At 37.9% G+C, this 14038-nt stretch overlaps 1 protein-coding gene across 9 annotated transcripts in view; it reads left to right on the forward strand.

Moving 5' to 3' along the window:
* Positions 1-14038, forward strand: part of OSBPL6 (oxysterol binding protein like 6) — a 107145-nt gene that overhangs the window by 52500 nt on the left and 40607 nt on the right. For 7 of the 9 annotated variants that reach the window (XM_075093590.1, XM_075093589.1, XM_075093592.1 and 4 more), the window contains exons 1-2: positions 607-811; positions 13925-14020. In XM_075093590.1, the coding sequence (XP_074949691.1) occupies positions 710-811; positions 13925-14020 (198 nt within the window). In that variant the 5' untranslated portion in view covers positions 607-709. Of the gene's footprint in view, positions 1-575; positions 812-13924; positions 14021-14038 lie in introns of those variants that run through there. The other 2 variants (XM_075093597.1, XM_075093598.1) reach the window with 1 other exon arrangement.

Here is a 14038-nt window from a genome sequence, read left to right on the forward strand (position 1 = left end):
TTTCTGGTCAAAAAGTTCGGTATTATCTTTCAGTCTTCCTTGAGAGGAAGACGTGTGTGGTGAGCTCTGCACTATCTGAAAGGTGCTGAGTTGTGAAACTAGATTGTCCACCCCTTCAGTGACGCTGCAGTCTTTGAAAGAGGGACCTGCTTTTAAAAATCACCTTGAAAAGTCCTTAATCTAACTGCAGGATTTTTAATAAATACTGGTTAATGGGGTGTTCAGTGGTATTTGTGTTGAACAGGAAGTCCTAAGGAGTTACGTGATAATGTTATGATGCTATGCAAGATGGGATAACGACCCCTTGTCAAGGATTTGTAAACGTTTCCTGAGAACTGCTGTAAATTCCTTAAGCCTTTCTGTATGGGTTTTTGAAACAATGTAATACCACTTTCATCTTCTGAGAGAATGGAAAACGAGGTATTTGTGTTTGTACTGGGTAGTTGGTATGAAGGAATATAAAAAACTGGGAGATCTGTTAGATTAAATAGTGACTGCCAACTGATTTCTTTGCTGCAGAGCTACTTTGGACTGAAGGTGTATTCATTCTTTCTCTCACATTTTTCTTTATTAAGGTGCAGTTCAGCTAAGATTGAATCCCTCTTTGGCTGTCCATAAACTGTGAAACAAGGATGCAGAAGACTGTCCCTTGCCTTTTTGTGCATGAGTGATAAGAGCACAAGATCATTACTACAAGTCTGCTGCAAAGATGAGTTCAGAGGAGAAGAGTATATCTCCAGCTCACAAAACGTCCACTCCATCACATAGAAGTGCCTCCTCTTCATCATCGTCTCAGAGGGACAGGAGGCAGGTAAGGAAAAGATCTAGATGTTTGTCACATCTAGTGAAATGATTCATTTATTCTTGTAATGTGGCTGTTCATTCTTGCTAGCTCTACGTTCACTTCCTTATAGCATTAGCCAAGAACTGATGATTTAAAAAATTTTTTTTCCCCACTTCTTAAAGTGGTTTGAAAAAGATGCAGAAGCGACATGGGTACTTTGTGTAGTGCTGGAGCAGGAAGGACATAATCATGTGGACAAGTAGGAAACATGCTCTGAAGTTTTTTGAGAAGTGGTTTCTTGACAGCATGAACCTACAGTTGCTTCAAATTGTTTTGTGTCCTCTGTGAATATCTCTTTGTAAATCTAACTACAGAGTTGTATTATATTTTTACAAGGTGATATTTCGGTTCAATTTAAATATATTGTTCATCCCTTGTGGAAGCACCTGACATTTTAAATATTATTTACACTGACTGTCCCATGTCCTATAGTAATAGTCTGGTTATGTTAGACTTCCATTTTCAACAGAGCCTTGTCTATGTGGATGTAATACATCTTTTCTCCAGGATCCCTTTGAGATGAGGGCTGTATTTTTTCCACTCAAAACAACTTAGGCATTCCTGTGGGTTTTTTTGAGGGCCAGGTGTACAGTCTGGCCCCGGCATCACTGGGAGCACTTAAGAAAGTAACCACTAGATTTCAGATAGGTTGTTACATGTATATTTACAAATGCAAAGGTTGATACTGAAAATTTGATTAGACCAGAAATGTACTTTAAAACTTTAATCCGTGGAAACCTTGAACACTAAATCAGCTTCTGAGTTACTTTAACAACATCATGTTGAAAAAAGAAAATACAAAATGTAAGAATATAACAACTTTATAATTTAAAATATTGTGAGAATATTTGCAATAATGCAATACTGGCTTCTTTTCAGCCTGACAAGGAAAAGAGGCAAGAAAAGAACTTAAAATAATTGTTTTCTATGGTATGCATTTACTTGAATGACTATAGCTTAAGAACATTTCCAAGCTACTTGTGTGCCAGCTGTGGCACTGTTTTCTCGCTGCTGCTGAATTAATTTTTATTCCTTACCTGACTTATAAAAATGTAAAAAACTGAGATTTTTGATGAAAACTGTAACATTTACAGCTTTGAATGTAAATAGCCTTACCATAAAGTATGTTTAAAATTTTAAGCCAGGAGAAGAATTCTGATGTGTGTTTGATAACAGACAGGAAATGTGTCTGGAATTTTTTAATCTTTTCCATTGCTTTTCAGTGAAGCCAAAAATGGTGTTCTCACAGGTGATAAATATTTTCCCTTTCATGCTGTACAGGATTTGTCCTGTCAGTTACGTCCTGGTTAGCATATCATTTCCTCTTAATTTTTCATTAGTTCCATGTGGAGCAAGAATTTTGACATCTTTTGTTTAAATCATCAGTATATTTTATCTCCCACATTTAAACCCAAGGAAGGTGAATGCAAGATTTGTAGGAGCTGCTGAGCTCAGCTAAGAGCATATCCTCTTGAGTTCTCTTTGTAATTAGGTAGTTTGGTACCACCATGCAAATAAGAATGAAAAAACGTACCTTTTGGGAATACATTTTACCATAAGTCTAATGGCTACCATATCTGTTACCATAGCAACAGGGTAGAGCAAGGCGTACCTGTGATCATAATGAAATGGATGCTTAACTTAAGTCCATATTTGGTCAGTGAAATGTGAAGCATTATTTTAAAATAATGCTGAAGAGATCAGTGATGTGATGCATCCAGAGCAATCTTGGATCCAGTGTTTTCTGATGATGCTTAACAAGTATATTTAGATATGTAAATGTGGACTGGAAAGGCTACTGCTAGGCATTCACTTTTTTGCCTTGGTGCTTTCAGTGTTAAAGGCAGTGTTAAATCTTCTCATCATATAATTCTTGTCAAAGTCATACCGGCAATTACGGAACAGTTTCCCAATAAACTATGGTGCAGGAGGCTGAATGAGCGTGAACATGACTATGATAATCAGGGAGATTTGATATAATATTTTGGTGAGAGTAGAAAATGTCGTGCTGTATAAAATGCCAGCATTTTAATGTGGCTTTCTTATTTGAGCAGTATACATCACCTAAGAGAATTATCAGTCAGCAAAAGCTTTGATATTGCCAGTTTGCAGGCTTCATGACTAAGTAATTGATAAATGAACAGAGTACTAAAGCCAATAACCAAAAAACTGGGTTCAGATTTTCATCATTGTAGGAACTTGTCATTCATTTTAATAAAAACCGTGGTTAATTTGGACTATTAGATAGAAGAAGGCCCAGGACCAACCTCTTTTGTTTAACCCTGAGCTGAGCAGGCTGTCAGGGCAGTTGTGATGTCCTTGGTAAGGAATACTTTAGAATGGAGCAGGAGCAGTTTTTCCTACTGTGGAGCTGTTGCAGAGCGTAGAACCCCTGCCATTTCCACTGTCAGGGGATCTCCCTAAGAAAACCAAGAGCCCCCATACAAAGGTGAGCATAAAAACTGCAAATTTGGACAGCCTGTTTTGTGGGCCATGTTGGAAAGGAAGATTCTTGTTTTTCATCCCTTATGAAACTCTGAAAAGGCTAGTCATATTCTGTTGCACAACAAAAAGGAGGAAAACTAACACTGTTTTTAGAAAATACAACTGAATATGATAAAATCATATGTTGTGTATTCAGTTTGATGGGTGTAAGCTCTTTATAAATATTCCATATTTTATTTATTGACTAAGTATGCAAGTCATACTGCAGACTAATACATTATATGTTCTTTCCAATGCATGGGTAGTAATACTGTGCTGAGAAGGCAGAAAGAAGTAAGTACATTATAGGGTTAACAATGTGCAGTTTGGTAAATTGGGGCCTGACCCCAGACTGTTAAACAGAGGGACTGTTACAGAGGGAGAGTAATAATAATGAAACTGTGAACAAAGTAGAGATTTTGACTTTTCTGGCCACCATCTAAAGGGTAGCTAATACATGATTTGAAGTGGATTTAGCAATGTCTGCTATTTTCAATGCAAGGATTTCTCTTCCAGTGCCTCAATTTTCAGTCTTTTAGCAGTGGAGGGATGATCAGCTGCTATCTCTTTCTCTCTATGTTTCTCTTTGTCAGATTGCTGTTTCAACAAATCCTTGGTTCTTGTCCCACACAGCAAACAAAAGGAGAAAAGCTTTTAGTCCTATTGCATTTAGCCTTGTGTGGTCACCTTTCTACTAGGAGAGCTTTTGTATTTCAAACCACTGTTGTCTTTCAGCTGTATGTAAAGAGTGAAAGATAGGGGCTTTGAAGGAAAAGAAAACAGATTTTCCGGAGCAGCAATCATCTGCTTTTCAGATTTTAATGTGGGTTGTTTTTTTTTCTCCTTTCTGTAAGAGCAATATTGACTAAGAGGAGTAGGAGTGTACTCAAGAGATACAGCCAAGGGCTGAGTTTGGGCTGAAGACGTTTACCTGGCCTTGAAATTCAGGAGCAGAGTGCTATTCCAAAGTTAAGGCTCTGATCTTGTCTAGAGGTCTGCACTGGAAAACGCCTGGTTAGCTTTTTATAACCACTGTATTTTCATTGTCAAAGTAGTCTTCTGAAAGCAATATTTCCTAAGGTGGGTGTCACCATTTTGTAGATGTAAAGGCCTTAATGGTGATGGAAGGATCGAGTCATTTGTCTGCAGCAGCCTTAACCAAACCTTAGTTTATAGAGTAACTGGAAGACTGTAAAAGAGCTATTGCAGTAGGTGAATCTGGAGGTGAAATGAAAAAAAGGACTAATAATTGTTATTTGGATATAGGGATGCAGTCTAGGCCTCACAGTGCTATGCACTGTATTAAGCAGCACGTAATAAAAGGTAGTTGCTAGCATGAAGTGCTGATTAGATGAGACAGACATAAATTGGGAGGAGAAAAAGAGAGGGGTGAGTTGTCTCTAGTCTCATCAACTAGTGATAAGGCATAATGAGAGGAGATGTGCACAATAGGAAAATATCATGGGTTCTGTGTCAATTCTAGGGTTTCGTGCTTTCAGCTAACATTAAGAAGAGTAAAATTAGAATTATGAAGGGAAGCCTCTTCGCTAAGAAAACTGCCATCAAAATTTTCCCAGGACATAATGAGCTGCAAATTTTTAATAGATGCACTGCAGGGACCAGCGAGTGGTGCAGGAGGGAGAAGTAAGAAGTGCAGGAGCGGAGTGCTTAGCTGTGCAGTGTAGAAAGCAAAAGGTACTTGATTTAGAGAGTGAGACTCTTGATCAGGAAATGAATAGGTGAGAGAAGCTGAGTAGAGGAGAGAGAACTGGATTGGCCAAATGCTTTGTGAGGTTGTAAGACTTGAAACTAAGAAGTAAGGACTGTAGGGAGGACAACAACTGGCTGAAAAAGAACAGTAGAGAGAAGGAAAGCAAGGGGACCAGGAGTATCTGGGAGAGCTGGCTGATATGTAGAAGGAAAAAAAAACCCCATGTTGCAAACAATCTTTTATTCTAACTGTATGATGTTTAAGAAGATCTTTGTGTGGTTATTCTAAGCAAAAGCAGATTCACTTTTTATCTGTCCCATAGAGAAAGCGGTCTAGTGTTTGAGACTGAAGCTACTCACTACAAAATGATGGGTCTTAAAATGAGAGACCTGCTGTTGCTATTGCTTTGGCTCCTGTTGCTGCTACACCTTTCCTGGCAGCTCAGTGGGAAGTAGCAGAACACTGGCAATGGGAAGGGTCACAGCAGGAGCAGCTGTGGTGGCAGCAGCTATGGGATTTCAGCCACTGGTGCTTTTCCCTTGGTAGGCTAGGTTGGCAGGGTAAGGTCTGTCATATACCCAGATTCATCTAGCCTGCTGGAAATTAAAGTCCTTTGGAAGATTATCTCTTTTTCATTGTCCTATTTCATTTCGCATTTTTGGTGCTTTTTCTGGGAGAGTGAGAACAATTAGATGTGTGAGAGTTTGAAGGGATAGGAGGGAGTGTTCATGCTCATGTAGTTGAAGTTTTTGGTTTTAATATATTGAGATACCGCCAACCCAACTTTCTCTTTGTTTATGACCAGTTATGATCAGTGACACAATATCAAAGATGCTTTTGTGGCTTCATTGTAGATTTCTGCCTTATAAACAATGACAATATAATCAATTGGCATTTTTACTGTGCCTACCAATCTGTCCAGTGTGCCTCAGACAGTGTTGTTCATACAAGATTGCAATGTAATATATTCCATGTGGAAGAGAACTCTGAGCCCATTTATATCCCTTCTTTATTAAATTGAGTAGCAACCTACGCACTTGCTTACTGCTGTCAGCCTGATGTGACATCTGGGAAAAAATTCTTGGTGGTTACCTGTAAATGTCACTTGTTCCTGTGTCTCCTTGACTTTAAAAGAAAGGAAGGCAAGGATGGGCAGTTCTCTAATAGGTGTGGTACAGACCTGAGAACATGGAGCCTTATTCCTAACTTTGCTCTGTAGTAAAGCATAGACTTTTAAGAGCATTTTTACTTCCCAGTAGTTTGTAAGAATTATTTCAATAATAATTATTAATCTCTCTGAGAGTTTCAAACTAAAGATGCTACTGAATGCCAAGTACTGTTATTACAGTGATGTAATTCTCTTTTGCTCTTGTTCCTAATTAACTCTCTTCACATGATACAGTTGAAGCAGCATTAGAGCAGGAAGTATTAAATAAGTACTTTAAAAGCAGCAACTCACTGGAGCAAGCAAATGTTCTGAGGGAGCCAAAGAATGAAGTGGCAAAATTATTAACAAAATATGCAATTATTCTTCAAATTGGTTAGCTGCTGCTACTCTGGAACATTTTTTTCTCCTGTGCCTTTAATAGAGTCTGAAAATGTTCTTTAGGTGCAGGAGGCAGTGGGTCTTACTTCAGTATGGGAAAAAATGTCTGAAACAATGTAACTTATGAAGTTGTCGAACAGGCATGTGAATGTTACATTAAGTTCAATGCCGTAGCACTTGCTTTAAATTAAATCGTAAGTCCCAGGCCTGTTAGATTCCTTTTCATCGCTCAAACGGATAACAGTGAACTACTTGATGAGTGAACCTCTACAGGTGGCACAATCAGACCTTCAGAAGAAGGTGAAGACTTTCAAAGTGAAGCTCTCTGGATGACAGATTTGTCAGGGGACTGAGTAGGAACCCATGTGAGCGAGACTCAGAGGGAACTGGTACAGACTGACCCCAGGGTTGAGGCAGGTCCCAACAAGCACTGATATTGAAGGGTGCATTGAAAGTATGAGGCATTCCTGCTCTGGCAGTGGGAATCCTTGGGGCCCAGGCTGCTGGCACACATTGGCAGTAACATATGCCCAGGAGCCCAGTTCAGGCTGGGTATATCAGGCTTGCTGTCTGTATGTTGTGAAGCCAGCCTGCAGCTGTGCAGCAGATGTCCTTCATCTCATGCCTGTATTTGTGCCTAGAACTTATACAATATATACATGGCAACCAGAAGAAGTACATCTGTGTGCATATGCACTTGGTGGGCTTGGATATTTGGATTACAAGTGCCCTGCCCTTGGTAATATCTATAGTGGTTTGGAGACAATATCTCCCAGAGTACAGTCCTGGAGATTAATAGAGGGGTATGCGGCCCCTTTCTAAGAAAGGCTTGGCCTTAAAGCTGTTGAAGAAGTAAAATGGGCAGGAGCAGTTAAGGACAGACAGATAGTGTGCTCCATAAGGCAAGCCAGCACAATGTCTGAAAGACCTGTGAGTAAAAAAAATGTTGTGCCAGAAACTTGGTTTGGTTCTTGACAGTAATAGTATACTCGTCAAGTTGTTGCACGGGGCCATGTGTACGCATTTTCTGAGCTTCATAAACATTGCTATCCAAGTTATCTTACCCCTAGGAATGCTTTCCAGACTGCATGGGGAATGCTGAAGTTCAGATATATGCTATGAAGAAAGATTCCTTTTTTAAACTGTGTCAGTTTGATTAGAAATGGTGGATGTAGCTATCTTCTATTACAAAACCTGTGAAATTGCTCTCATAAAAGCTTAATTACCCATGCAAATTATGACAGATAGTTTAAAGTGGTGTTTTCAGAACATGGTCGCTCTTGCATTCCTCCTGTCTCATTTTTCCCCTCTACCATGCATGCATGTCCATACCTACATAAGCATGTCTCACTTTCCTTGAGATCATAAACTAAAAGAGCAACTTGTACATTTTTAAAAAAATGAATATTCATACAATTCAAGTGTCCTCAAACATTGACAGATATTATCATAATATGCACTCATTTTCTAACTGCAACTTGATCCAAAATGGGTTGTCTGGGATCAGTGCAGAATGTGTGTGTACATACACACACACATGAATTCAGACGGAAGAAGTGCAACTCTTCTGAAGTGCCATTTAGGATTTCTGGGAAGCAAATGGCGGAGAAGAAAGAGAAGCACGATTTTATTTTCATTTCCTCAGTGGCGGGGAAAGGCACAAAGTGAAAAGAGGAGGGAGGGTGATGGCAGGTATGATATGAAGGCTTCTGTTTTCAAGACACTCATGCATGATTGGGATTATCCATATTCAAGACATACAAATTACAAATGTATTAGGCAGAAAAAAAATGTGTGCCTTCGTAAAGCTATTTGCTCTTCTGACATCTCTCTTCTTCTGTTTTTGTTAAATACGTTATCCTGGAATTGAAAATGAGGCTGTTACATCCAAACTTTTTTTTCCCCCGGTAGAATAAGATTTCATGTTAAAAAAAAAAAAAAAAAAATTTGAAAATTTTTCAGAACCCCTTTTTTCCCTAGCTTCTGTATTTTTGTACTGCATATATTAAAATTTAAAGCATATTGAGAAAGTCTAAGTGGGCAGCTTGCATAAGGGTGTTAAGGAGAGCCCCAGGAAGAAAGAGCTTTCTTTTTTTGAACCTATGCACTTTTTTAGGTGAGTGTCCAACTCTTTGGCCTATGATTTGTTTTCACTTAGACTCCCTTGCAACCATTTATTAAAGTGAAAACTGTATATATTCTCTGAAGAAGGCCATCCGACGTGTCTAGAATGCTTTCACTAGTTAACAAATTAACATATCAAGGAATGGTTTTCTTTTGTATATGTAATTTTATTTTCCCTCCTTCTTTTAACTGTATCAGCACTAATGAAATGAGTTGCTAGCCTGAGACTACTTAGTGAAATATCAGTCCTTTTACTTGTGAGTATTCAATAGTCATAAGAAAGCTTTGTGTCATTAGCAAACATTTGAATTCTCTCTGTCAGATATTGTCAGTTTATCTGTTTGCTCTGTTTTGAGATAAGTGGGTCAAAATCTGAAGTATGAAAGGAGAAGTTTGTCATTAAAGACTCAGGCTGTGACTTGGTAGTCCTTCCAAACCATTTCTGTGGCAAAGAGAAGATTGCTGTTACAATGATATCTCTTGTCTGCTTTATCCAGTTGTGCTAATGCTTCCCTCCAAGAAGCTCTTCAGAAGAACAAGAGCTTATTTCTCTTCAGAGTTTGTCAGAAAATACCTTGAAAGGCAAAGGCTTCTTTGCTTTCAGAGCCAAAAAAGCATTGACGTGAAGTGCTACATACAACACCAAGCTGGAGTTCCAGAAAGGTCTGGCAGAGAGCTCCTGAGTTAAAGGACTGTAACAAATCCTTGACATTTCTGTAACACAAGAAGTGTTTGTTTTGCATATGTGAGGAAGGAAGTAGAGACATACGTACCTGTATGTTATTCATATGCTGCAGAACTGCCGCTTAGATATACTTGTCTTTCAGTAAAAAGGTTGCAAAGAGAAAATGTTGCTCTTCAGCATGTTTCTGTACAAGATGAGCATGTGCTACAAGAAGAAAAAAACCGCAAAAGATTAACTACGTATGCTATTAATAAAATACTGTTACGTTCCTTTGGCTCTTGGTTGATAGCTGGAACAGTGTCAATAGGAGAGACTGAAGATGAGGATAGGAACCTGGTTGCTTCATACAAATTAAAAAATGTTTTACATGAAAGAAAGGAGAAATACATTGGTGGAGACGTGGTGGTTTTGCTTCGAACTTGCCGTTCTCTCACAATTATATTCAAGACACTGTCTTTATTCCAACATCAACAGAAGGAAAGCCAGAGCTGACTGAGAAGCAGCCTAAGATAAAAAAGTTTTGGGGTTATTCCTTTTGCAAATAATATTGTGGATTAACTCAGTGTATGTCACAGCTTTATTTAAAAGCTAGTAAAAACTGCTGTATCTGCAGACAAATCTGTGTCTGCCTTATTCCTGCTGCTGTATTTCAGGTAAGTGGAGAATAGTACGTTTTTAGTGAGAGAAAATGATTAAGCATTGTACTCCATACTAAATGGATTTCAAATAAGAACACATGTCTGTGAAGGGGTAGCTAGGTTGCAAAAAGAATGCCAGTGATTATCAGATAATAAAAGATGAACTAATTAGCCCTTTGGGTTGAAAAAAAACCCAGAGAGAAAAATCTCTATTTTGAATTACTGTTGTAGAAAGTATACATTTAGGCCCCATAGTTATGGGTGGTGAAGACTGCTGAATGCTGTGAGCAAACCAAATGACCCACCAAATCTTTTTCGTTAGTTAACTGTTAGCCGCATGCATACATTTCTGAACTAAAGAGAGTCTGTGTCTATTGTGAGTGATAAATTCCTTACCAGTTTGTCTTTTTCTTGGAAATAATAAATTATAAATTAGAGAGAACTCATTGTGTTAAATATAATTAGTTCAATTAAGTAATTAAGCAACAAAGCAAAAAGGAGAGGCCTGAGTGCCAGACATGTCCTTCACTGGATTTCCCATCTCTGTTTACCCCATCTCTCTTTTCTTTCCTTGCCTTCACTTTGAAAACAGTTGAATGTCTTGTCTTTTCATGGGAAGTCATGTTCAGTTAAGAAACTTTAGGGCCTTCAGCCTCTGGCCTGATGGAGACCAGATGCTCCATGTGCTAGTATTTTTTCTGGTGGGCACGGTTTATGGGTCGCTGAACTCTTAACTGAGAAACTAAGTTGGTAAGATATAAAGATATTGTAAAATGCGTTTTCCATTCTTGCCCTCCAGAGACGATGAGAATATGAAACAACACCATATTGTTATTCTCTCCATCAGCCGCCTCCTCCCTCACATGTCTTTGGGAAGCAACATGAAAAAAATGCAGAGAAGAATCAGCATTTGTGTTCCTTGTGTGTAGGCTTGTTAGGGGCATTTTGGGGCAAGTGAGTGATCAAGTATATAATGTATGTTGTGAATAATCTCAAAGCTGAAGGAAGGATTGTAGTTAGGGCTAAGATTTAGCAACAGAATTACAGAGCAATTTCAGTTAAACTTGTAATCTTGTTGAGTTAATTTCCAAGAGCACACGGAATTTGTTGGTGCTGATGTTTTTTCCAGGACAAGCCAGCTATAGCACACAGGTGATTCTGAAACATGAGGGAAGTCTGGAATGGAGCAGTGCAGAGGCTGATTTTATCCGCCTGTATTCTTGGGATGAGAGGGGTGAGAGTACCAGGTTGTTTGATAGGCCTAGGTTAATGGATTATTCATTTTCTGTTTGATTACAAACAAAACCCAGAAGCTGTATTGATCTGCCTCTTCCTTCTCATCTCCTTTTTTAACTGCTTCCTTTACCAACTCTATTTTTCTTTCTAAAACAAAAAAAAGCCCTTGATAATAACATCAAGATCTGAATAATTTTATTTCTGTGCTGCTGAACTTCTGCATTATAAAAATAGCTGCTTTTCAAAATGTCAAATAATTGTGTAATTTCTAGCTGTAGTCTTGCAGAAAAGTAACATGCATTAATGGAGAACATTTTGCACCAAGTAATGTATATTAATATTATGCTAGAGACATGTCACAAATTTAAAGAAGTGATTTTGTATCAGTGTAATGGTGGTTATGGCAGAAGAGTTGGAAAGCAGATATTTACAGACAACAAGACAACACTTCTTGAAGTAAGGAATGTAAAGAAAGCAATTTTATTTTAAAGGTGTTAATTTTCTTATTTCCAAACAAAGAGTTGAATAAGTCAGCATTCATTAAAGTGCTGTAAGCTAATAATGTATTTCTCAACTGAAGTGGAACTGTAATGACTGAGGGCTGATTTAAAAAAAAAAAAAAAAAAAAGGCAAAAAAACTCTTGCCTTAAAACCATGTGATTGAAAATGTCACTGGAATTCTGGCAAGCCAAGGGCAGTTGGGTTACTCCACTCTAAACATTGTACAAAATGAAATTGCAGTTATGTAACAACAAACTGCGCTGCCTGCTACATATGAGACCTTCAGAACATCTGTGTTGGGCATTGCTCCATCTCAAGATGGAGGGATTCCTGTCTGCCAAACAAACTGGCAGGAAAGCTGGGAATCATCCTGATTATGCTAATCAAGTGACATTTTAATCTTCCTTGGAGGAACAGATTTGGGTTTTTTGTATATTGTTTAAATGCTGATACTGTTTGTGTAAGTAGCATTTCATGTATTCAGTGAGAAAACTTTATCATAGTTTATCATTAGCAACTTGGTGGTACTTGGCTCAAACAAGCATATTAAATTATTTGACATGCAGTGTAGGAACTTTGTGCTACATAAATACAAACGTTTTTCTCATCTGACTAGTAATAAACATTGGGTTAAGTAATAATTTTGGCCTTTCTTTTATGAAGCAGAAGATTTCAAAGCATAGATGACAAAGCTTTTGCTGATTGGCCCTGGGGAATGTGGCAGGTAACATAACTTTGCTGCTTTTCCACATTCTTCACTGCAAAATTAAATTAAAAGTAACTGAAAATAAATGTCTATTATTGTTGCATAGCGGCAGGGATGCTTATTAATCTCCACGGACAACAGAGACAATTGTCATATTTTCCTATTCTCATTGACAGTTGCAAATTGAAAGAGAACAGTGAAGGTCTGTGTGTTGCTCTGCAGCAAGATGTGGGCTGTGTAATATATGCATTTATATGAATAGCTGTGTTTATTTTCATTCAGTTTGGTTATGGTCCTTATGCGCTTAGTTACCTGTATAAATAATATTTACCTTTCTGTTTGTATGACTTCTTATAGTCCCTGATGGTTTCTGCTGTCACTTGTACCTGTGTAATCTCTTCTTTGGTGCACATAAAGAAGCTTAATTGTGAACAAAATTTAATTGCCATTGTCAGTTGAGAAGAACGTACCCTTCTCAGAGGGTCATTGCAATTGCAAGTTTGTCATTGTGCTACATGCCCTGGAAATGAAATAATTTTATTTCATGCCTGACATGAGAATTCTTACCAAATAATAATATGAGATGTAACAAAATTTCACAGAGAACGAAATGCAAATCCAAACAGGCAGAATGTAGTTGTTTTCTCCTGTAGCAAAAATGCATTTTCTTTTACAAAATATGAGTGAAACGTTTCTGGGAAATGGGGAGAGTTTTTTAGATGTCTTTTAAGAATAGCATTCTTTCAAGGGCTAGTTGTGACATTGTCTTTCATATTTGTACTGTGCTTTGAAAATATAAAATTTTATAATATTGTAATAGATAAAACCAGCTGTAATGGTTTAAGATCATTGTGTTCCATAAATGTTCGCCAGCAAGCCCATCAGCTGAGACTCCATAACTGATTTTGTGGACACCTGTAATGTATTAAAAGCATGTATGTAATGAGTTACTTCACCTCAGTTGAGAAGCCCATAGCAAAATGCTGAAGTGTGATAATGAATGCGTTAGAGGCAGTAATACCTTATGTGCAGTGGTTTGCTTCAGAAATGAATGTAGGACAGTGCTGACTGCACGATACGTATACTCTGTGTGTTGTATCTTAGGCACAAAACATAATAGATCCGGCTAAGAGCACTTTGCATCTCTGTAGGTAAGAACTGCATTACTTGTCTTTCCTGGCTTTTTTTTTAGTTCCCAGTCATTTCTAGGCTGAACAGAGTAATTAGTTTAAAAACCAGTAATAAAAAAGAGGGGAAGGAAAGAGAGGTGTATTCCCTCAGAAGACAAACTATTTCTGTAGTTACATCATGCATGGGTAGTACTTGGTACGTTTTGAGCCATATTTTATGTAAGGAGTATAAGGATCAGTTATTCATTACTCAATATATATTTTAAAAGTAATAGTGAATGATAAATTGTTATTTTAATTACCTTTTTTTTTTTTAAAGAGTGTTCATATTTTGGAGCGGAAGGCTTCTTCAGGAAGCACAGACCCTTCTCTAAGCAAGCAGTTCCTTGAAAGCGACCCTATCTCTCTATCCAAGGTAAACAAAAGCATGGGC

This window comes from Phalacrocorax aristotelis, chromosome 5, assembly GCF_949628215.1.
Source record: "Phalacrocorax aristotelis chromosome 5, bGulAri2.1, whole genome shotgun sequence".
NCBI lineage: Eukaryota > Metazoa > Chordata > Aves > Suliformes > Phalacrocoracidae > Phalacrocorax > Phalacrocorax aristotelis.